Source organism: Miscanthus floridulus, chromosome 12, assembly GCF_019320115.1.
Source record: "Miscanthus floridulus cultivar M001 chromosome 12, ASM1932011v1, whole genome shotgun sequence".
Taxonomy (NCBI): Eukaryota; Viridiplantae; Streptophyta; class Magnoliopsida; order Poales; family Poaceae; genus Miscanthus; species Miscanthus floridulus.
The window spans coordinates 66,111,637-66,136,211 of NC_089591.1; the positions used below are offsets into that span (position 1 = coordinate 66,111,637).

The following is a 24,575-nucleotide window of genomic DNA, read 5'->3' on the forward strand; positions in this document are numbered from 1 at the left end:
ATATGATGATGACAGCCTTATTATACCTGCTATGGTTAATATTGTTTGCTCCTAATAAGTGAGTGCTCTAGTACAGGTGCTAATCTAGTAGATAGGTAAATAATGATAAGCTTGATGCTAAGTTTAAATTGGTTACTGTAATCATAAGCTCTTTTATGCAACTGTGTCAAGCTAGCCCACCTGAAAAGCCTTGCATGATCCTTGGTGTCTTTATTTCTGTTTTTGTCGGGTAAGTCTAGCTGAGTACCTTCTCGTACTCAGGGTTTATTTCCCACCTGTTGCAGATGACCAGTTCTACTTTGGTTGTTGCAAGTACTGCCTTCTCCCTGCTGGGGATGAAGACTAGACCGTTGGGCGCGGTTTCTACTAGTTCTCGTACCTGATAATGCTTTTGTGGGACATGACTCTGATCTTGGCAATGTATTTGAAAACTATGATGTTTTGTACTAAACTATGTTGCTTCCGCACACTCAAACTTGGTTTGTAATATTTATTTGAACTCTGATGGATGTAATCCGAATGCTACTTATGAAATGTTGTAATGGATGATGTGTTGTGTTGAATCATTACGATCTTGGTTTGTATGTCGAGAGTTGGTTGAAATCCTTCGTGATTTCCGGACTACCGGGATTATGGGAGCTTAAGTACAGGAAATTGATCGCTTCGGTGATTGTTTTTGTACTTACGTTCTTATGATTTGGTCGGTTCTGTTACATCGGGAACGGGCGGCGGCGAGCCTCGCACGTCTCTTATCCCCTGTGGGAACAACGAAGTAAGACAACAGACAAAAAAGAAAAAGAAAAACGAAAAACAAGAAGGCCGCGAAAGCCTCGACAACATCCAACTTACCAGCGAGACATACCCCCACGACGGGCGCATCGGGAACGGCATCAAATCGTCAATCTTCGGCTTCCCGTCTACCGCCTCTCTCACCCGACGCAGGATCTCGTCGTCGGTAAGGGCGAAGGCGGACATCTTGACACCAGCGATCGGATCGCCCGGCGTCATCTCGAACAACCGCCGCCGCCGGGCCATCAGCGGCAACACCCTCCGGCGGTGAAAAGCCGCCACGACCACGGCCGCCAAAAGGCCGTGGTCACGTAGCTTCCCCAAGGCCCTCAAGAGCGGTTCCAGCCTAGGCTGATCGACCTTGACGACGCCGTATCCCCATTTCTCTGGTTGACTCTCTACAACCCGCCCGGTATAAGGGGGAAGTCCTCCGCCGTCGTTACGGAGGTAGAACCAGCCGTCATACCAACGACGGTTGGACGAGGACAGCTGGGCCGGGATGTAGAGGGACTGCCGGTCTTGGCGTACGTGAAGGGTGCAGCCGCCGGCCCTCTGCACCTTCCGAGCCCCCCTCGTTCCCCCCGGCTTGGTGGTGAACGTCGCTCGGAACAAGTGGAGCCACAACTCCCAGTGGGGAGCGATCCCCAAGTACCCCTCACAGACAGCGACGAAGATGGCCGCCTGCGCGATGGAGTTGGGGCTGAAATTGTGAAGCTCCACGCCATAGTAGTGCGGGAGCGCCCGCATGAAGTTATCCACCGGCGACCCGAGGCCTCGCTCGTGGAAGACGACGAAGCTCACCACGTAGCCGTCGCGCGGCCTCGGCTCTGACTCGTTCCCCGGAGCAATCCACTCCGGCTCGTCAGGGTCGGTGATCGGGCGAAGAAGGCCGGCCTCCATGAGCGACTGCAGCTTCTCCTCGGTGACGTCGGACCGCTCCTAGGGATCCGCCGGGAGGATGACGGGACCACCAGCCATTGCGCGGCGGAGGACGCTGCTACGGCGGTAATCTCTCTCCCTCTCTCTTTCAGTCTCCCGCCCTTCTCCTTCTCCTCCCCGGCTCTCTATGCTCTCAGCAACAGCACGGAGGCAGCAAAGGCGAGTGCGGAAAAGGTAAGAAGGGGAGGGGCGAGGTTCCTCGCGTATTTATGCAGGGACAGGGCGAAACCGCCGGGCGACGAAATCGGGGAAGTTTCCCCCAAAAGATCCGGTGCGGTTATCCAGATCCGGTTTTACCGCCCACGCGCCCACTCCCTCCTCATTAAATCGTGCGTGCAGATACGTCCCGTCGGCAGACACCACGTCACGTCCAACCGCAGCAGCAGCAGGCGCCGTTTCACTACCCCGAAAAAGTCGCCTCAAAGACGCGCCTGCCGTTGTTAGCCGTAGGGAGAGAAATAACCCCCCCATTCCTTTCAGGCAAAGGAACTGGGCACCGAGCCCGCTACGGTCCAGGGGTTCGAAGGCTGGGCCCTTAGGGGTTTCGACAGCCGCCCTAGGGCAACAGAGTCAGGGGCGACTACGGGCGAGCCTATATGAGGCCGAGGCCCAAGCAAGCGAAACGCTTGGGACGCCCTGTGTCGTGTCCGAGACCGGTAGGGAGGTCTCCGAATGGGATCCCACCATAGGGAGGCACCGAGCCACCGAGGCCCAGCGAACGGCCTCGGCACCCACTAGAGAAACCCTCCGGCACTCTTGGAGCGCGTCTCCGGACCGCTAGCCGACCCCCAGCGAACGGGGTACGGGCCTCCACTCGGACTTACCCGATAATAGCTCACCGGAACTGCCATCGCTCGCGCCCACCGAGGGTAGCGTGGCACATTCCACCCCTCCTTCCGAGCGAAAAGGAAGCGCGAGGGTCGAGTAAAAAGTCAGGAGAATCCCTGACGACCCTCTTGCTCCGCGCAGAGGCTAAGGGACTCTTCCTGCAAAAAACATTGCCGAGACCCAGCGACTTAGGCTCGCACCCGAGGGGGCTCGGCAAAACAAACCCTCCTTCCGAGCGAAAAGGAAGCGCGAGGGTCGTTCAAAAAGCTAGAAGAGCTCCTGACGGCCCTCTTGCTCCATGCAGAGGCTAGGGAGCTCCCTCTGCTAAAGACGCCGAGACCCCGCGACCTAGGCTCGCACCCGAGGGGGGCTCGGCAGACAGACCCTCACGCGCGAGGGGCGAACCAAAAAGGCAGGGGGACCTCTGATCGCTCTCTCGCTCCGCGTGAGAGACTCGGGGGCTCCTCCTGCAACTTTGCCGAGACCCAGCGGCTCAAGCTCGCACACGAGTGGGCTCGGCAAACAGCCCCCCGTCCGAGCGAAAAGGACGTGCGGGGGATGGACAAAATAGTCGGGAGGACCCCTGACCGCCCTCTCGCCCCGTGCGGAGGCTCGGGGGCTCTTCCTACGCCCAAGATAAAGACAAAAGCGACCCAAGCCCGTTACGGTCCAGGGGTTCGAAGGCTGGACCCCCCGGGGGTTTCGACAGCTGCCCTAGGGCAAAAGAGTCAGGGACGACTACGGGCGAGCCTGTACGGGCGCACCCTGTGTCGTGTCCAAGACCGGCAGGGAGGTCTCCGAATGGGATCCCACCGTAGGGAGGCACCGAGCCACCGAGGCCCAGCGAACGGCCTCGACACCCACTAGAGAAACCCCGCCGGTACTCTTGGAGCGCGTCCCCAGACCGCTAGCCGACCCCCAGCGAACGGGGTACGGGCCTCCACTCGGACTTACCCGATAACAGCTCACCGAAAATGCCAACGCTCGCGCCCACCGAGGGTAGCGCGGCATCTTCCACCCATCCTTCCGAGCGAAAAAGAAGTACGGGGGTCGTACAAAAAGCCGGGGGAACCCCTGACGGCCCTCTCGCTCCAGGCGGAGGCTGAGGGGCTTTTCCGCAGCATCGTCAAGGCCCTGCGATCCGAACTCGCACCCATGGGCCCGGCAAACACCCCTCACTCGAAGGAGAAAAAAGCCCCTGAAGAAGTGAAATCACTCCTCCAGGGCCTCGGGGGCTACACCCGGCGGGTGCGCTCGCGCGCACCCACCAAAGCCTCGAGTACAAACACAATCCCAACAGGAACTGTCGAGAGCCAATCCTCGTCAGAACCTCAGGGGGAGTACCTTCACTCCCCCCAAGGCTCGGGGGCTACTGTCGGATGCCGTGAGAAGGGGTACCCTAAGCAAGACCCAAAAAACGACTGCGTAGACTTCGTAAAGATCGAAACCAGCTAAACACCGCCGGCCTCGGCCGATTCTCCGACTCGCCCGAGGCCCCCTCACCACTAACCTCGAGCGACTCCCCGCCAAAGGCCTCGGCCGAGCCACTGACCCTCCGTCTCGCGCGAGGCAGGCTTGGCAGCACTCCGCTGCCTCTTCCTTCTCCCGTCCCTCTGACAAAATGTCGTGTCACATTAACTCAGCCAACTGCTGCCCCTGACATCGGCCGCATGCTCGGCACAGTACAGCGGAATGGCCGACGGGACAGGAGGCAGGACTGGGCAGGGGTTACCCGCCACTGTACTAACCACCATACACATGGTAGACACCCATGCCTCACTGTGCTGCCAACTTCTGCTCCGAGGACAACGCAGCATGGGGAGCCACGTCTGGGCTACTGTGGCCTCAGAATCAGTACCCAGGACCAATAACTCCCTCCAAGGCCTCGGCAGTTTGCTTCAGGGGCTCGGCAGCCTGAGGACCCACGTCCGCCAGGGCCCCCCGCGATGGCTTGGCCTCGGCACTTGCAGAGCTACAGCTCCCCACGATGTCATCACACGATGACCTGCACGTCGCCCGGACTGGGCTGGGGTTACCCGCCACTGTACTAACCACCATACACATGGTAGACGCCCATGCCTCACCGTGCTGCCAACTTCTGCTCCGAGGACAACGCGGCGTGGGGAGCCACGTCTGGGCTACTATGGCCTCGGAATCAGTACCCAGGCCCAATAACTCCCCAAGGCCTCGGCAGTTTGCTTCAGGGGCTCGGCAGCCCGAGGACCCACGTCCGCCAGGGCCCCCCGCGATAGCTCGGCCTCGGCATCTGCAGGGCCGCTGCTCCCTATGACGTCATTGCACGGTGACCAGCACGTCGCCCGCCATGTCCTGCATCAAGCTGTACTGAAGCCCCACGACGCATGAGATCGAGTATGACCGGCGCGTCACTTCTGCACGACAAGGATGGGGCCACTCCATCGACCATACCACAACAGTGGCCGGCTACAGGGCTCGGACACGCCACCCCATTTACAGAAGCGCTGTGTAGCAATCTATGTACGGTCCTAGGTCTCCCTTGGGGTATAAAAGGGAGGGACCGGGGCCATTTCTAGGGGCGATCAAAAGAGAGAAAAACACACCGCTAGAACTACGCACTCCTATGCTGCTTGGGAACAACGCCTCAAGTAGCCCGCGCCACCCACGTCGAGACCTGGGACTAGCTCCCTCTCTCACCTAGTTTGTAACCCCAAACTACGAGCACTCCGGTGCAAAGAATACAAGATCGATCTCTCGGACTGGACGTAGGGCCTCGATGGCCTGAACCAGTATAAACCTTGTGTCTCTTTGCATCACCATCCGGGATTAGGGGCACGCAGCACAAATTCACTCGTTGGTTGAGGGACCCCTGGTTCCAAAGCACCGACACTACCGGAACTTGAACGCAGTCACCATCAAGAACAAGTATCCCCTACCAAGGATTGATGATCTGCTTGATCAGCTTCGAGGTGCAAAGTATTTCTCCAAGATTGATCTCAGATCCGGCTATCATCAGATAAAGATTCGAGAAAATGACATCCCGAAGACAGCTTTTGTGACTAGGTATGGTCAGTTTGAGTTCATCGTGGTGTCCTTTGGACTCACGAATGCTCCCGCATACTTCATGAACATGATAAATAAGGTTTTCATGGAAGAACTAATTAAGTTTGTGGTGGTATTCATTGATGGCATCCTTGTCTATTCATCCACCACTGAAGAACATGAACATCATCTGAGAACCGTGCTTGAGAAATTGGCCCAACATCAACTCTATACAAAGTTCAGTAAATGTGAGTTTTGGCTACAGGAAGTTGCCTTCTTAGGCCATGTACTATCAGCTGAAGGTGTCGTAGTTGACCCAACCAAGATTGAAGCCGTGAAGGAGTGGGATCAACCCCATAATGTGACAAAAATCAGAAGTTTCTTGGGATTGGCTGGATATTATCGCCGATTCATTGAAAACTTCTCCAAGATAGCCCGTCCAATGACCAATCTTCTGAAGAAGACCAAGGAGTTTGAATGGACGCCTGAGTGCGAACAAAGCTTCCAGGAATTAAAACAGAAGCTTACCACAACTCCTGAGCTATCATTGCCTGATATCAGCAAAGATTTTGTGGTTTATTGTGATGCATCCCGTCAAGGACTTGGTTGTGTATTGATGCAAGATGGAAGAGTAATAGCTTATGCTTCTCGACAGTTGAAAGAACACGAGAACCGTTACCCAACCCATGATCTAGAGTTAGCAGCAGTTGTGCATGCCTTGAAGATCTGGAGACACTACCTGAAGGCAACAAGTGTGATATCTATACAGATCACAAGAGCTTGAAGTACTTTTTCACTCAGGAAGATCTAAATATGAGGCAACGCCAATGGCTAGAGTTGATCAAGGACTATGACCTAGAAATTCACTACCATCCAGGAAAAGCTAATGTAGTCGCATATGCTCTTAGTCGTAAGAGTTACTGTCATGCCTTGATCACTGAATCCGTACCACCTGAGCTCAAAGAAGAGATTAATGATTTCCAGCTTGAGATACTACCGCATGACTTGTTGAATGAGCTCTGCATATAGTATGATCTCACAGATCGCATCCGTCAAGCTCAGAAAAGTTGTGAAGAGATTGAGTATCTCCGTGGTCTGATGAAACTAGACTACAAGACCAACCACCAGGAAGATGAACAAGGAACTATCTGGTTCAAGAACAGAATCTGTGTTCCATCTGACCCAGCACTACGAGAGGAAATTCTGTCAGAAGCTCACGATTCCAAGTACTGTATTCACCCTGGAGGTTCAAAGATATATCAAGACCTGAAGAAACACTTCTGGTGGAAAGGCATGAAGACATACATTGCAGGACATGTGGCACATTGTGACACCTGCAATAGAGTCAAGGCTGAACATCAAAGGCCAGCAGGATTGCTAAAGCCTCTAGACATTCCCGAGTGGAAATGGGAGAACATATCCATGGATTTCATAGTTAGATTGCCCCACTCACAGAAAGGCCATGATTCCATCTGGGTGATTGTTGATCGTTTGACCAAGATTGCTCACTTTGTACCGGTTAAGACCAAGACCAACACCAAAAAATTAGCAGATCTATACGTAGAGCACATTCTGAGACTACACGGAGCTCCCTCTAGCATTGTATCTGATCGTGGTCCTCAGTTTGTGTCCCAATTCTAGGAAGCTCTGCACAAGTCTATTGGAACCAAACTTGATTTCAGTACCGCTTATCACCCATAGACAGATGGACAGACAGAACGAGTAAATCAGATCTTAGAAGACTATGCTTCGCGCTAGTGTACTGAATTATAGGCTCTGATTGGGAGAAATGCCTATCCTTATGCAGAGGTTCTCTTACAACAACAGCTACCAAGCTAGTATCAAGATGTCGCCATTTGAAGCTCTATATGGCAGACCTTGTAAGACACCTTTGATGTGGTCCCAACCAGGAGAAAGATCATTCTTTGACTCCGCTAAGATTCAAGATGCAGAAGAAGGAGTTGCACAAGTGAAGGAGAATTTGAAAATTGCTCAAAGTCGATACAAGAGCTATGCCGACAAAAGGAGAAGAGAACTTGAGTTCAATGTGGGAGACTTCGTCTATCTCAAGGTATCCCCGCTACGTGGAACTATCAGATTCCATGTGAAAGGAAAGCTTGCCCCAAGATTTGTTGGCCCATACAAGATTTGCAAGAGGATTGGAAAGCTTCGCCTACAAACTTGAGCTACCTGAGGAATTGAGGGGTGTACACTCCGTATTCCATGTCTCACAGCTACGCAAGTGTTTGAGAGTGCCCGATGAAGTAGTTCCAACTGATACACTTGACATTCAAGACACACTCGAGTATAAAGAACATCCTATCAGAATTCTGGGTAGAGATACCAAAGAGACCCGAAGCAAGACTATCCCTATGTGCAAGATCCAATGGAGCAATCACACAGAGAGAGAAGCAACATGGGAGAAAGAGTCTGGACCTCCGGCTATGATATCCTTACCTCTTTGAAGAGTACGTTACACTTTAATCTCAGGGACGAGATTCTGTTAAGGGGGTAGGACTGTAACAACCCAAAAATCCACACACTGAAAATACCAACTACAAAATTTTTCTTAGAACAACCATGTGATGATGAGTGTCATGTATAGTAACCCAACCTAAGAGATGCATTAGGTCTAACCCCAACCCTAGTTAACACATAAGCATGGCATGTCATTAGTTAATTGTGATTATTTAAAATCTAACTAATAAAGTGATGCATACATTGATTATTCAAAATGTGATTTGGATTTCCATTTGAGTTATGATATGCTTAACAACTCCAATAAATTAGGTGCACCAATTTGGAATTCAAATTCTAGAACCAAATTCGAATTCAAACAAAAGAGATGAAATGAAAAACAGAAAAAGGAAACGAGGAAGAAGGCCTCGCAGCCCAGGCTGCTCGGCTTCGCGGCCCAGCCAGCCCAACCGCGCCCACCTTGCACCGGCGCGCACGTACGCAGCCCACGAGCCGGCCCAGCGCGTCGCCCACGCTCGCGCACCCGTCTGCCTCGCTCGCAGCCACTGCCCGCTGGACCCCGCATGTCAGCCGCACCCCCCGTCTACAGTGTCGTCTTCCTCACCCACGCCTCAACCTGCCTACGCGACCGGCGCCCGATAGCTGTGGCAGGGGCGGGCCAGGGGGTCACGCCCAGGGCATGACCCTGTCCCCTTGCGCCAGCGCCCACGCAACCCCGCACCACCGTCTGATGCGATGCACACGCCTCCACCGCACGATGCCATCCGCCCTGGGAGGCATGGCGCTCGGCTATAAAGCCAGCCCGCACGCCGCTCACGCCCGGCGCCCTAGCTTCTCCCTCAGCCTCCGCCGCCGCTTGGTGGCCCAGCAGCCGCACCACACCGAGAGTAGAGGGCCGAGAAGGAGATCGTGAGAGGAGGATCGGAGCCCCGCACGCTGCCGAAGTCGCCGGAGCCGAAGGCAACGCCGTCGTTGTCATCACGGTCGCGGGTCGGCACTGCACGGCACTGCTTCCGGAGCTACACGGCCACAACTCGTCACTGCACCACTATCCCCTCTTCCACAACACCTACGGTGAGCCCCGGTTCATTCCCTGCTCGCCACTAGACCTTGCTACTCCGGCCATGGCTGCTCCATACCGTGAGCGCGTAGGCCAAGGCCATCCCCGGCCTCTAGGCACACCAGCACAGCACACTCACGTTGACTGTGACCATCCCCAAGCCCTTGGACGCTGTAGGCCTCTCTAGGTTCCCCGGACACCGTAGCCGAGCACGCATGCCGCGCTCGCAACGCCGCCGCCATGACGCAGCCACCACCTCCGAGCACTCGACCACCGGTCCGAACATCAGACCACTGGTCCGAGCACCTGACCACCAGTACGAGCATCAGACCACTGGTCCGAGCACCCGACCACTGGTCCGAGCACCAGACCACTGGTCCGAGCACCCGACCACCAGTCCGAGCACCAGACCACAGGTCCAAGCACCCGACCACCGGTTCGAGCATAGACCGCCGTGGCCAGTACCGATGGGAGCGCCTGGCGCCTCCTTGACTCGCTCGTTCCGTTCGCTGAAGCCACGGGTAACTCACGCGCACGCCGTGACCACCCCGCAAGAGCCCATAGTGACCCGCGCGCCTCGCCGTCGTCACCATGTCGCCGTGGCCACCGGGAAGACCCTACCGGCCACCTAGAAACCGGAAGTCCTGCCCTGAGCTCTGGACGCCCTCGCCGCATCCACACGGATCCGTAGGAGCCTACACGCCCCACTATGACGCCCTCCGAGGCCATAGCCACCACACCGACGCCGCCGACATGATCGGAAGGCCGTCCGCCGTGGCCAAAGCCACCGGAGGCCCTGGAGGACCCCTCGACCTACCCAACATGCCCGCTGGAGCATTGTGACGCCCATGCGCACCACAGAGCCGGCCAATGCCGCTGCACCCACGCCATTCCCGCACGCCGGTTGTGCTCGAGCCGCCGTTCGCCGTGACCAGTGACTTAGGATGCACCATCCGTCGCCCTGACTCCACCATTGCAGTCGCCATGGCACAGGGAGGCTTTTCCCCACCTCTATTGGATGCCTGAAGCCGTTGCAGGAGCTCGCCGGTGAGCACGTCGCCGGTGGGAGCGCGCCGTGGAAGAAACAGAGGAGAAGGGGCAAGGTGAGCAGCGCAGCCCTGCACCCGGTGCACATGAGCCGAGCCGAGGAGAAATGACGATGGGCTCGGTCCACCATGGACCCTACCTTAGGACCATGGACCAGGAGCGCTGGTCCACCGTGAGCCACACGGTGTGAGCCGTGCTGATGGACGAAGCCCAATAAGAGCCCACGGCCGTGACGTGGCTGCGCCACAGCACGCCACGTGTTTCGGCCCGGCCCGGCCCACACCGGCCCAACCCGAGCCCACCAAAGCCCGTTTGAGACCCAGCACGTATTGACCGTTGACCGGTCAATGTAGACCATTGACCTGGCCCCACATGTCAGTAGCACAGACACTCTGGACCCACCTGTCAGAACTGACTGACGTTGCTGATTCATGCCGACGTCATGCTGACGTCCGCTGGACCTCACCTGTCAGCTCGGAACCGAGGCGATGACGTCATGATGACGTCATCATGCCACGTGGACCAACCTCAGCATGGACACGTGTCAGCCCAGGATTAATTCAGCCTTTATTCCAATTTCAGAAAGGATTTAAACTTCAGGAACTCATAACTAATTCATACGACCTCGGAAAAATACGAGACTAGGACCAAAATTCATCTAAAATCAAGCTCTACGCAATGAACTCATGTTTGAGTGCATTTGACTCTTTTGAATTTTCATTGCTTCTTTGTGCTACTCTATAGACGTCGCTAACGCGACTATAATGCAAACGTTGCAGACTCGGAGGAGAACCTGACAGACGAGGACCGTGAGTACCGTGAGGAGAACGGAGACGACTACACTGAAGGTGCCACATCCCACCCAATCTCGTAGCACCTATTACGCATGGCTAATATAGAACTGCTATTGCTTTACTTTACTGTTGTAATCATACTATGATAGGACTTGCATGGTAGTATGCTTGCTTGAAAGCCTTTACCTTGGCGCAACCTTACCCCTGCATACCCTGCTATTAGGCTAGACACACGCTTACTGCTATACATTTCATTACTCATACTTCTACTACGCTTATACTACGTGCGTGGTGGATACTGGTATTATCTGGACCATGGGGAGAGTGCTGCGTGTGTGACTTGGGTGTGTGGAGGGTGAGGGTTGTGTCGACCAAGTTGGAGTATACGACGAGCCTAGGGCAAGTCTTGCTATGGGATGCTACCTGGGCACCCCTGGAAATGGATACCTGTGGTGGGTAAATGGTATATGAGGTGGACCTAGGGTGTGAACCTGTGACTGGGTGGAGCCCGGGATGGAGGTGCTATGGTGGCACGGTAAATGGAAACCCTGATGGAGACATTCTGGCTTGGTCATCCCTAAGGACTTACTAGTACTCAGATTCACCGGGAAGCCTTACGTACCACTCGCCCTATATGGTGCTGGGACGGCTGGACTACTTGGTAGGATATTGCCACTACTGCTAGGTTGATAGCGGACAGTGTAAGGAGGTACGGGGCGCGGAGGATTCCCCCCACACCCTTCCGAGACTTCATGGAGACCTTGTGGACCCGGCTCATGACTCACAGTTTCAGCCACCCAGACTTGACTTGGGGTGAACCAGGGCTGAATGGTAGAGTGGCATTATCCTAGGCTAGCAAGCAGCCGGAATCAGCCTAGTTGACGACGGTCAGCGAGGAAGGCGGATCTTGTGGTTATGTAAAACCTCTGCAGAGTGTATGGTTGATCGATCGATACATGTGCCGACCTGTCGGCTATGGACCTTTCCTGGGTTTCGCTTAAACTAGATAGTGAGATGAGTCCTTCTCTTCTTTCCCCCGTGAGAGAGTGTCGGTCGTAGCCAGGGGCTACGGGCCTTGAGACAGTGCCGAGAGGGAGTTGGCCTGTCGACTGAGCGATGGTATGGTACGGTGTTGATGGAGTTGGTGGTATGTCGATCCCAGGATCGAAACCTGGCTCGAAAAGGGAATGGAGTGGAATGTGTGTGGGAATGGTGTTAAAACTTGACAAAATATTATTGTTTACTGATATGCTAATGCATAGGAAACCCCAGCCTTATAGGTTCACTTTGCTTATACCCAACTTGCATCCAATTTCCACAAAGCAATGCTCATAGGGTTGGGAGTGGCCAGTACAAATCGTACTGATAAATTTTGGCACACAGGTTCTGCTGAGGAGTATAGCTCCGAGGAGTTTGACGGATGAGGGGTTCGTGCCTACGCTCGAGTTTGGCGATCTTATCTTCAAGCTGTTCTGAATGAATGCTACTATTGATTCCGCCAATGCGGCGATGTAATAAATTATGTAATTCCGCACTATTTGTACTCTGATATTATCGTTGTATGGATGTGATATTCGACTGGAATTTGGGTAATATGATCTACAACGATCTTATTACACTTCGACGCTGTGGATTTCCCTTCATGGAAATTGGGGTCGTTTCACATGATGAGCCACAAATTCATAATTCGCTAGTTCATGCTATCAATAAGGGGCAACGGATGCTATCCGAAAAGGAGAAAGGGCAAACTATAGCAGTAAATAGACCTTCTTGAAAAGCACCCAAGCATAGAAGATGTGGTGCAACTTCTCAGTAACGCCCAATATAGGCCAGGTCAGCTTTGCTGTTTCCAGTATCTCATCAGCCTCCTGGTAGTAAAATTAGATAGCACATTCAGGAACTCAGGATGGAACACTGCTGTCCACGAACAAATCAGCTATGTGGTAGCAGGGTGTGATCTTTTTTAAGCAGACCAGAGAGGATATAATGATATATAGTGAGTAAAGAAAAAACAAACCTCTACAAGTTGCCCATCTTCAAGAATATCAAACACACTGCAAAGTAACTTCTCATATAGCCTAAAATTAAAATGATAGTTATGGGTCCAATGGTAGGTCTCATCTTTAATGTCAAACTTCTTTGTCAGCGCACAAAGTTTTGCGTTGTATCTTTCGATGATAGTCAAGACCTCGACACGGCCCTCAGGAACACTTACAACCCAGTCCTGGAATAGTTAACGATGCATATATACAATGAAATCAATACTGTGAATCAGTCCGTTGCGAAGAGAAAGATGAAACAGTTGTTTATTTTTGAGATAGATACTAGTATCATTGCTAGTACTTGCCTCTGTACTTTTTAGCTTAGAGAGAACTATCCGTAATGTCTTGCTCATATCATACTCAAGAGATGCTGAGAAGAGAAGTAATTCTTCAAGAACATTCGCCTGGATAGCAGAATCAGAGACAATAGTAAGACAGACACCCATACTGGCATACTGCAGATAGAAACGATTATAAGAGCTTGCCTGTCTTTTCTGCCATTGTCCACGCAATCTTTCGGTTGGAAAATCAAGTTTGCCAACAGAACTTAAGAGCTGTAGTGATATACGGGGCACATCAAGTGTTTCTTTCGCTGTCTTCAAACTAATGTGTCTTAAAGCTCGTTTAGTCAGTGCGTCCATAGATTCTGAAATCTGGAAGAATTTTGCCTAATGAGTCCTCTCTAGAATATTTCCTAGCCTAGTAGTGAAGATATTGCTCAAGAAGTAAATTCAAAATGACCGTTGAATAAAAAGGAGGCAAAAAAACTTCTAATCTCTAGAGTCTTGAGGACAGCATAGAAAAAGTTATTTTAAAATTTTTTAAAGGGACTGATGAAAGAGAGTAGAAACTAGAAAGGTTCCTCTGATATATTAGCTAAGAACTTTGCTTCCTAAGATCATAACAGACTCTTGTACTCAGCAATAAAATGAAATGAGGGAACCAAAAATCGTTAATATCTGGCATTCATGTGAACATTGAAGAATATTGGCAAGCTAGGCATCATTGCCATCTATTTTAGACAAACAGACAGTGAATACCCGAATTTGTTTCTTAAACTAACATGAAAAATGACCAATTTGTGAACAAGACCTTGCCTCCATTTGTACTCGGATCAAATCAAGAATGTGGGCATAGCCATCTTCCACCTGAGGTGATGGATTTGATCCTTCAGTCTTAGTTCTTCGACCCTTCAAGAACTTGTGCTTCTTTTCTCTTTTTTCTTCAGAGAAGTGTACTTTTCCTCTGTTGGAATTGTATTGTTAAGGAAGATGAGTTAGAATTGTAAATGTATACTTCAAATATGAAGACACACCATGCAGTTAACGCAAACAACCAGGTAGACACGTTTTGTAGAAAATTACCTGACAAATAGAGAAGCAAGAAGGACCTCATAAGCTGTTTCTCTTATATCATCATCAGACAGTTCTTGAGTTAAAAAAGAAAGAACAGAATTAGCTCTAGAAAACAAATTAGGTTATCCCCACACGATTCGTCTTCTTAAAACAGGGTAGAAACTAGAAAACATAACAAGTAATCTATATGTTATCATATATTCCTATATCTATGATTCTGGGTATCAATATCCAAAGAATAAGAGAATAATAACAAATGAAGCATGTACAACTTTCTACCTGTGGTTAGCCTAGGCAAACCTAGAGAAAGAATATCCACTTTCTTTACTTGCTGAGGAGAAATATCTGCCAAATTATCGTCATTCATGCCATATCCTATTCCTGAGGCATTAATAGCATCTCTGAAGAAATCTCTTGGTTCAGTTGGTTGTCCTGCTGAACTTGAGTTGTCTTGTACAGGTGCCTGTGGCCCAATGCTAGGTGCCGCTTCCTTTGGAGGGGAATCAGATGGTTGTGGCCTCAAAAGAAGAAAATAAGAGTTCCCTGATGGCGACCCAATCTGAACGCAATTAATTATGTTCAGATAAATCTCTACACTTATTATAATACTCCACAGAAAATGTATGTAACAATAGAGCACTCGGTTGTTCGTCGATACCAGAAGATGAAACTCGTTATGCCAAATTATGCACATTTAACTATGGAGGACGAATGGAACACTCAATCGAATCAGTGATCTTCACTTTAACACTAGGCTTTTAAAATCCAAAGAATGGAAGCAATTGAGAAACAGTAGAATTGAGGAGATTTAAGCATTAAGTAGGTAATGGTAAGATACGACTACATAGCCATTTCATTACAACTTCTGAGTACAACTCAGGATCCAATGGTTTGTTCGAGAAAGAAAGTATCCAATGGTTGGATCATTAGATGGAAGGCTCATAAATGTATCGGATGGTTTAGATGCATTGTTGTACTTGAGTTGTACTAAAGCAGTCACATTAGAAGTGTTTCCCATACATAAAATTGACAGATATCCTAATTAAATTGCAATACTGAAATCTGTAATAATCTCGATGGTTTTAAAGATCAAGCACTATCAACTCTGATTAAGAAAATACTGGAGAAGCATGCTGCTTACAGTTGACGAAATTCATGCATGGTGGCATATTAGCATAAGAGCCGTGCAGCCTTTTTGTAATGAATTCTCAACTCCCTATTGCAGTAATTATATTGAATTCAATTGCATAACTACAAGACAGCTAATCAGTTGCAGAAATTTTAGAATTCAAAATTTTATATAAAACTACAAAAATCCAACAATATATAGCCCCAATCCTACCAACCGTTCACAGACACTTGACGTCAAAGAAGACGACTTATTTCGGGATCAATCATAACAATCCAACAAGCAACAATGAGCTCAAGCCGAAATGGCAAGGAAATTCATTGATGAGATCGCCTCATACCATGATAGGGTACCTCCTCTCGTCGAAGTACCTCCTCGTGGCTTCCGAAGCATTAAATTGGGTGCCTGAAATGATCAGAACTCGAACCATCAGGTGAATAAACTCGCCGTCGCCGATCAAACACACATGACCAAGGTTCGCGAGCGGGCACGGAAGGGGTTCTGCCTGCCTTACCCTTAGGCGACGCACTCGAGCGCGTAGTCGGCGCTGACGGCGTCGAGGTCGACGCGGGAGAGATCGAGGGCGCGGCCGCCCCCGCCGCCGGCGGAGAGGAGGAAGCCGAGGAGCCTGCGCCGGTCGCGGCGGTACACCTCCAGCATCGATGCCGCGTCCATGGCCCACCGTGCGCAGGTGCTTGCCGAGGCCGAGGGTTTGGGCGCGGGACTAGAAGATTCCTGCCTGGATCGGGGGAGGCGGAGAGGGTGAGGACTGAGGAGACTGGCCCTGCGAAGCTGCGACTGTGACTTCGAGTGCGGGGTGCGCGCAAATAAGCGGAGGGGCAGGGACAGGGGCTTTGCCGCTTTGGTGCGGTGAACAAGGCCGCACGCGTGTGAGGCAGAGACGGGAAGAAGCAGAGCAGACCGCGTCGGGGCCCGCGACGAAGCAAAACTGTGACGATGCGCACCCGGCATGGTCCGCCTTCCTGAAACTCATTTTCTTCCTCCGGCGGCGCTCAAATTTTGCTGCCACTTTTGACAGGGTAGGATTCGCATTTGTTGGCGAATGGCGAGTGCGCACGACGGCACGAGCAGGCGCGGCGCGGTGTTCCCGACTTCAAGCTCGAGGTTCGACTGTGTAAGGGTGATTTGAAACTTTGGCCGTCTTTGGCACGGCTCCCATTCGACAGGCTCCGGCTCCTCCTCTCCAGTGCGGAACTGTACTGCCCTATACACTACTCTGTAGAGATTCCAGCTCCTTTGATCAGAGAGAGCCGAAGGAGCCACACTTGAGAGGCTCCCGTAGCTCTGCCACAGTGCTGAAGCCGGAGCCGTCCGAGCACTGCCAAAAAAGACCCTTTGAGTCGTCCAAGTCCCATACTGGCCATTTGGGGCACTGAAATTCTGAAAAGCTGCTAGATCCCCGACCACCGTGGTACTCGACTTGACAATTCCAAAACTGCCATTTGGGGCATTCGAGTTTTGAATATTTTTGCTGCCTTTATTCAAGAATCGACCAATCAAATCGCTGCTTATCCTCACTAAGAACAATTACTACAATAATAGTAACTTATTAGCTAGCTCTAATTATATTACTTCATATCTTTATAAGAGAAAGAGAGCAGGCGTGGGCTGGCACGGCGCGGCTGGCGCGGGCGCGGCACGGCGGGTGCGCGCTGGCGCGGCGGGGGCAAGGGCGGCGGGCGCGGGCATGGGCGGCGGCGGCGGCGCTGCTCGGTCGGCTAGGGCGAGAGGGAGAAGAAGAAAGGAAAGTCGCGGGCTCGGCAGATATTTCCGGGCTCAGCGCCAGAGTGACTGGCGTCGAGCTCGGCGCCAAGATCTACGACGCCGAGCCCCCTGGCAGGTCACGAACCGTGCCCAGGAGTTCGGCGCCAGAGTGACTGGCGCCGAGTTCGGCGCCATTCATGCTGGCGCCGAGCTTAGGGTCTATTTCCGGAATTCTTTCCGTCAGGGGTCTATTTATGAGAAACTTTCAAAAAAAGGACCAAATTGTAAAAAATTCGGTCTCTAAGGCAGGTGTAGACTGATTGCTGCTGGTACGTAGCTGCAGGAACTGTGATGCAGCGCATCAACAGCCAGGCCTTGTTTAGTTGGCGGGTTTTTTTTAGAAATAGTACTGTACCATTTTCGTTGTTATTTAGCAATTAGTGTCCAATCATAGTCTAATAAGGCTTAAAAGATTTGTCTCGTGAATTTCGTCTAAACTGTGTAATTAGTTTTATTTTTTATTTATATTTAATGCTTCATACATGCATTCAAAGATTCGATGTGATGAAAAATCTTGAAAAATTTTAGGAACTAAACAGGCACCCAGCACAGCCGATCAAGCTGAGTAGCAGCCAATTGATCCAGCAAAGATTCACACTCAGCCCCGCAAATGTTCTACCGCTCTGAGATGCACCGATGATGCCTAGCTCAGTGCCTCGGTGAAATGCTTCAGTTCCGAAGCGTTATACGAAACAGTACACTGCAAGACAAACAGCAAACGCTACTCTGCGATGCAAATGACAGCACTGTGCAGACTACAGACCTGAAGCATCCATCATCCATTGGTTTCTTTCATCAGCTATGTTGCTGCTGTAAATAATGGCGAAAGTCGGAAATTTCTTGTCAGTAGAAACCATGGAAGACAAACTGCCATCATTAACCCAGCAGGAAAACGACCGAATCAAACAAAAGAATACAAGTTACAGCACAACTAATCATATATTCCTGACAGCACATTAACTTTAATACATAATATGACTCTATCAGCACATTTTTTTATACAAAAATTTACACTGATCAAGACCTGGAGTTACACTAGCAACGGCACAGGAACGAAGTTGAAACAGATTGGCATTGTCAAGCGGACTGCATTCACACTTCTTCACTTCCACTCCTACTGCTGCTTTTCCGAATGTTGTACTTGCACAGGGGGCATGTTGCATTGATGTGAAGCCACTTATCGATGCAGGTGCAGTGGAAATGGTGCCCACAGGGGAGTTCGCGCAACTCTGCACCATCATCATAAGCCGATAGGCAAATACAGCACTCCTGGATAGATAAAGTGAGCAAAGATTACATAAAATATTAATTCACACACAGTATATATTGAACAAAATGATTTGTGCATCTTTCTGCTCTAACCTAGGTTGGCAGCACTGCAATAGATAGTTCATTCAAAGCAAAACCAACTTAGGGTGCGTTTAGATCCAAAAATTTTTGGATTTTGGCTCACTGTAGCATTTCGTTTGTATTTGGTAATTAGTGTCTAATTATGGACTAATTAGGTTCAAAAGTTTCGTCTCGCGATTTCTCGACCAACTGTGTAATTTTTTTTTTTTTTTCGTCTACATTTAGTACTCCATGCATGTGCCGCAAGATTCGATGTGACAGTTACTATGCAAAATTTTTTGGCAACTAAACGGGGCCTTAGTGGGATAGCATAAAAATGATCGACAGAAAATCAGTCTTTACATGTTAACATGGCAATTCACAGAACATATATCAGTACCAAGTGTACAAATAAATGGTACAATACATCGGAATCTTTGTGATGCAGGCCAATTTAGGTTACACGTGGCCAGTGTATTTATCAGAAATTCAGAACCAACAGGTCCATCCACCAAAGACAGTAATGTTCAATGAAGACATATCAATTAATCATGGCCCACACCACCCCACTCAAGAGACAACACACATTACTACATCAGTCATTATGAATGAAAAATATAATCCGTGCTTGTGAAAACTGTAGTTCAAAAGATGTTCAGTGGTAGCAATTCAAGCATCAATAAGGCTAAAGCTATGTAGCATCTATGTTCAAAAATCCAAGCATTAGAACTTACTGCATCTTCAGCTGCAAGCACTTTCTCAATAGATTGATTGGTGCCGCACTCTGTCATTATTCCACCAAAAGGACCCATGGGGTCAACATCTTGCTTTTCAGGCTCATCGGTCCGCCGAAATTTGTATCTTGGGATTTGACGAATGTCATCTTCAGATGCTCCTTCCTGTATTCAGTGAGATGATGCAGACGGTTATCTAATCAAGAATGACATGTCAACTTCACCATTTGAGTTATATATAGTACATTACACAAGACTTTTTTTTTTGAAAGGTACATTACACAAGACTTGAAAAGCCATACCTGATCAGATACTGCATAGAGAATTGCTATGATACAAGGAAGGCAACAACAGACAGCAATACCAATGATACAAGCCAGAGCAACGCAGAATACAACAAAAAACACATCAAATGCCAGAAAGACTATGCAAAGCCTGCAAAGTCAGTCATAGCAGAAAAATGTTTAGGTCATAAACAAATGAGATGAGAACACTATCAAAAAATTATTATTGAATTAAGAAACATAGGTACCAGTAAAGTTGAGGTGCATCCCGGATAACCTCTTCACCCCCAGCAGATATCCAATAAAATCCGATTATCCACCATATGAAGGAGAACATTGTATTAGCAGACTCCAAGTGCTTTGCAATACTGCCAGATTAAACCAGTAATAACATCACCAGGTTAAAGAAATACTGGAGTTGTTACATGTCCAAAAAGATCATTTGATGCAAAAGAAAGGGACCAAAGGTGGATTTACAGCTGACATGAGAATAACAGTAGTTATCAGTTATCATGAAGTATGGATGCACATCAAGCATGAGATATAGAAACCGGTTACTAGGATAAAGTATACAAGAGAGGCACAAATGAGAAAACAGAAAGCCCCAGAGTTGACTACAATGTTTACAGTGACACGTAATTGAGACAGCTCCTGTGTAATGCATTCTTTTTGGAACAAAGAACCACCCTGATAGCCGATGTCATTTATGTAGACATGAAAAAAAAGCAACGCTACATTATAATGTGTCTGCAACTAGAACCAGCATATGTGGCAGTCATACTATAGAAGTATGATTTCTGTTCTGAGAGGCCAAGAGAGCATGCTTCTCATTGTGGTATGCAATATAAGTATGCTTCTCATGACTAAGAAGCATGCTTATATTTAGGCCGTGCTTGGGAGGGCTGCCCGCGCCGCTCCGATGCCGGACCCGGAGCCCCCAAGACAAAGCCACAAATCGTGGCTCCGACACCGTACACAAAAAACGGCTCCGGCTCCTCCCATTCGCGGCCAGAAGCGCTATTCGCTGCTGCTGTGATTGGTGCGGCTCCGCCGGCTCCAGTGCGGGAGCCAGTGGAGAAGCCGGTGCGGGAGCCGCACCAAATGGGGGTTTAATATACACCAACATGAGAAGCATGAATTCTTGGATATAATCATGAGTCATAACTAGAGGAATTTTAAAAATTTGATGGCCTGTGCTAAAGGAGTGAAGCAAAGAAAGGTAGGTATGAAGTTGGTCAAGATCACACATCATAAAAATAGCAATCAAGTCCACATGACTGAAAGATGTGACTTACTCCCTCTTTTCCAAATTATAAGACGTTTTGGCTTTTTTAAATACATAGTTTTTGCTACGCACTTAGATATACACTATGTCTAGATACATAGTTAAAGTAATGTATCTAGAAAAGCCAAAACGTCTTATAATTTAGAACAGAGGGAGTACATATCAAGCACTTGGGGCTGCTGTCATCATTTACTTGGCCTCTCCAAACAGAAGTCATATAGGACGCATTGCATCTCTTAGGTGACTATCTTCTACCGAGATTATTTGTATGATGTGCTCTTTTCTTACATACCAGGCAGGTATGCTGAAGGACAGCTTGAAGCAGCAGGTGATTCAAGGTGCAGAAGATGTGGAGATGGCGGCCCTCCCTTTCCACAAGCAAGACGTGCAATTCCGCTCCACCAATGAGCAACAGCTGATCCCGTATGCTGGCTGAGTGCCAAAGTTTGCGTTATGCATAGTCTATGCGCCATTCTGGGCTATATGCCTATATGCTTTGTACAGTTTCCGTTTAAACTTGTTGGGTCGTTTTGTTGGCGTTGCCTTCCTAAGCTTGGGTAGTATTGGTAGTGTGTATCCTTGTGCATGTTCCCTTTGTGATCATGTGCACGGATTCGTCTTATGTTGCTAATCTGGTACTGTGGCACTTAAACTGTGACTTTCTATAATTTCGTTGCCTTGGTAATGAAATTCGGTTTTACCAGTGTGGAAAAAGGTGACTATCTTCTACATTCTAGTCTATGCCTCAAAATTTTATGGAACACGCAACACAGCATTGATGTGTAACAATAAGACAACATTGTTGAGTCCTTGCTTTCTTTTTAGACTTAAAATTTAGGATATAACTTACATACACATTTTTTAACTGTATAAAAGAATTTTGGGCCTCTTTAGGACCCAGTATCCTTGCCATGACTCTTTAACTACTCGGTGCCATGTGCCGAGCCAAAATGCTCTACTTTATTATTGATGTATCTTACAATCCTAGGATCATACGAACAAGAAACAGCTGACTCAAAGTGCGATAGAACCCAATTAAACGAGAAGGCCAGGGTGAAAATTCTAGGCACATAATACTGAACTTCAATTCAATACTTTTATGTGCTTCGTTTGCCCTTGCCCTTGCATCGGGGATATTATGTCCAGGTTGATCACAAATGAAATTCTCCAATTTATTCCATTCAGTGACACTATAACTACGATAAGCACACTGAATATTTCACTAGAAGCTACACTACCACCCCCCCCTGTATTGGTCCAGTTAAGTTGGGATAAGAATAACACGATACATGGATATTAACGTAGATGTACTGTGCATAAGCAGCTTTAGAAATATTTCCGAGCAGATCCATCAGGTTACCTGGCGTAATCGGTGCGGCAACCATGGCGATCGAGCTCCCTGTCATCCTCGTCACTGGACGAGGACGATCCGTCGCTGCCCCTTTCCTCGTCAGCGGGCGCTGCGCCGGCGCCGCCGCGCTGGCCGTGGCGCATCCGGTACTCGATTGCGACGCAGACCATGTGTACGACGCGCTGCAGGGCGTAGCCGGCGACCCAGGTCCGGAGCGGCATGGGCGAGTCCTCGTCGCGGCTTAGCACGAGCACGACCGCAGCGACGGTGATGAAGGCGAGGTTCCAGAGCAGGTCGAGCGCCATGACGGGGCGGGAGTAGGCCCAATCAGCCTGCCGCTCCTCGAGGTGCTCTGCGGCGGCCTCCCGCACCAGCACCGAGGGTTCCCGCATGGCCCGCCGCCCGCCGCGGCGCAGCAGCCGCGCCGCGCCGCGGAGGGAGGGCCGGCGGAGCGCTCCGCCTCGGCGGCGGCTCCCGCCGCCGGAGGCACCGCCCAGCAGCGGCGCAGAATCGAGGGGCACGTCGGCACGGGGGCTCGGAGAGCCGGGCGTCGCCATCGAGGGGAACCCCGTGAGAGATCAGGAGGAAGGAAATGGTCTCTTCTTCCGGAGAATGGAATTGGGACGGGTTTGGGGACTCTGGAGTCGTTTCTCTAGGGGTTTTTTTTTTCTAATTTTATTTAATATACAAAACTCAAAATTAGACCATTAAAAAAAAGATAATTTTGTTCTATTTGAACCCATCTTTTATAATATGTGTAAACTTGGAAACTGCCGATCAGGATGTCTAGATGTTGATTCAATGGATGAGGTGAGAGATGAGCTTTTTTTTTTACGCTTAAGCCTCCACCCGCTGGCCTTTTTTTTGCGCTTAAGCCCCCTCACCCCATCCATTAGATCAGCATCCAGTAGTCATAATTGGTAGTTTTCAAGTTTGTACAGGTTGGTTGGTTTACATCTGATATGTTGCCCTTTTATAAAGCTAAACCCCACTGCAGATTTATCTCAACATATAAGACATCCACGTCATTTCCCATTACCTATCCACGTCACCTTCCACTAATAGCCATGTCATCCACTAATTTTCAATCTCTTAATGCAAGCTGATCAAACTATCTCCACTAAGCGTAATTTAATTTTAATATATAAGAAATGTAGAAGGCAGTCACGTATTGCTATTTGTTTTACCATTTCATCATCTTATAATTTGATCTAATTCTGTTAGTTTTTTTTACTGAATTCTTTCATTGTTCACACCATTTTCACTAAGCACAATTTAATTTCAATATATAAAAATTATAGAGGGCATTCATATATTGTTATTTGTTTTGTCATCTCGTAAGAACATATAGGTTTAATTTATACATGTAACAATTTTATTTCTAAGAAAGTTCCGCGGCAATGCGCGGGGAATCCTTCTAGTTTTACTAAATGAATTAGGTCAATTTTATAGAAATACAAGAATTTCATAAAAATTAGGTCAATTTTATAGAAAAAAAATACAAGAATAAAAACGGTCATGTTCAAACTGGACCGCAGGTAGCGTTTGGTTTGGAATGGGGCGTTAGGTGACGTTTGATTTGGGACGGAACACGGATGAGGTGGCCTTTGGTTTGGAACGACACATGGATGAAGTGGCATATCCCACGTCGTTCTAGCGTAGTATTTGATTTGAGACACTTTGAGACGTTATAAAAAGAAATATTCTCTTAAATTCAAGGATAACCCAGTCCCTGACAACAAAAAACGAAGGGACGACATCGTCCCCTTTGGACGCTGTCTCATTTGTCTACGTCTCTTCACTTCTTTATCGTGTCTGAGCGCTTTGGCAAGGGTGGGCGGCCTCGGCTCCGACGTGGGCGTGCAGTCATGGCTCCGACGGTGGTGGACAACGTCGACCTCAATAGGAACTTCGACAAGGTCAGGAGTGCCAGCCATGGGCGGGCGGGGTCGAAGCCAAGAATGATGATGTGGGCCGACGCCAAGGCACTGGATGGAAGCACCGAGCGAGAAGACGGAAGCATGAGCCCAGATGTAGCCATAGGAGAGGAGGGAAGAAGAAGATGGTCATGGTCATAAGATTGACGTGCAGGTCCCATTTAAAAATGTATCTATTTCTTTCTCTTACCATTGCTCGCACAACACACAAAATAAGAATATTGGTGCTCCTATTATGATATACTTGGATGCAACGCAGATACGTAATTAATCAATAGTAACCACAACTCTTAAATATATGATTACGCTCTGCAAGCTAACGAGCTAGCTTTAATGACTAACGTATTGGTCTACGTATCCACGTCATCAAGTAAGGCTTTGTCTTCGGGGG

General features: G+C 49.3%; 2 protein-coding genes across 2 annotated transcripts in view; both read right to left on the reverse strand.

The window, feature by feature from the left end:
* The window catches only part of LOC136496874 (protein unc-13 homolog), a 46,302-nt gene extending 30,420 nt beyond the window's left edge, over positions 1-15,882 (reverse strand). Inside the window, exons 1-8 of the mRNA XM_066492642.1 lie at positions 15,820-15,882; positions 14,630-14,909; positions 14,360-14,423; positions 14,093-14,240; positions 13,481-13,648; positions 13,301-13,399; positions 12,971-13,177; positions 12,720-12,821 (exon numbers count right to left, since the gene is read on the reverse strand). Of these exons, the coding sequence (XP_066348739.1) occupies positions 12,720-12,821; positions 12,971-13,177; positions 13,301-13,399; positions 13,481-13,648; positions 14,093-14,240; positions 14,360-14,423; positions 14,630-14,909; positions 15,820-15,822 (1,071 nt within the window). The 5' untranslated portion in view covers positions 15,823-15,882. The remainder of the gene's footprint in view (positions 1-12,719; positions 12,822-12,970; positions 13,178-13,300; positions 13,400-13,480; positions 13,649-14,092; positions 14,241-14,359; positions 14,424-14,629; positions 14,910-15,819) is intronic.
* A 2,240-nt stretch (positions 15,883-18,122) lies between these two features.
* On the reverse strand, positions 18,123-22,869 carry LOC136496379 (E3 ubiquitin-protein ligase At1g12760-like). The gene is made up of 5 exons (XM_066492039.1): positions 22,257-22,869; positions 19,860-19,979; positions 19,630-19,762; positions 19,328-19,492; positions 18,123-18,533 (listed from the first exon to the last, which is right to left on the reverse strand). The coding sequence occupies exons 1-5, from the start codon at positions 22,802-22,804 to the stop codon at positions 18,357-18,359; spliced, it is 1,143 nt and encodes a 380-aa protein (XP_066348136.1). The 5' UTR covers positions 22,805-22,869; the 3' UTR covers positions 18,123-18,356.
* Positions 22,870-24,575: the final 1,706 nt, after the last annotated feature.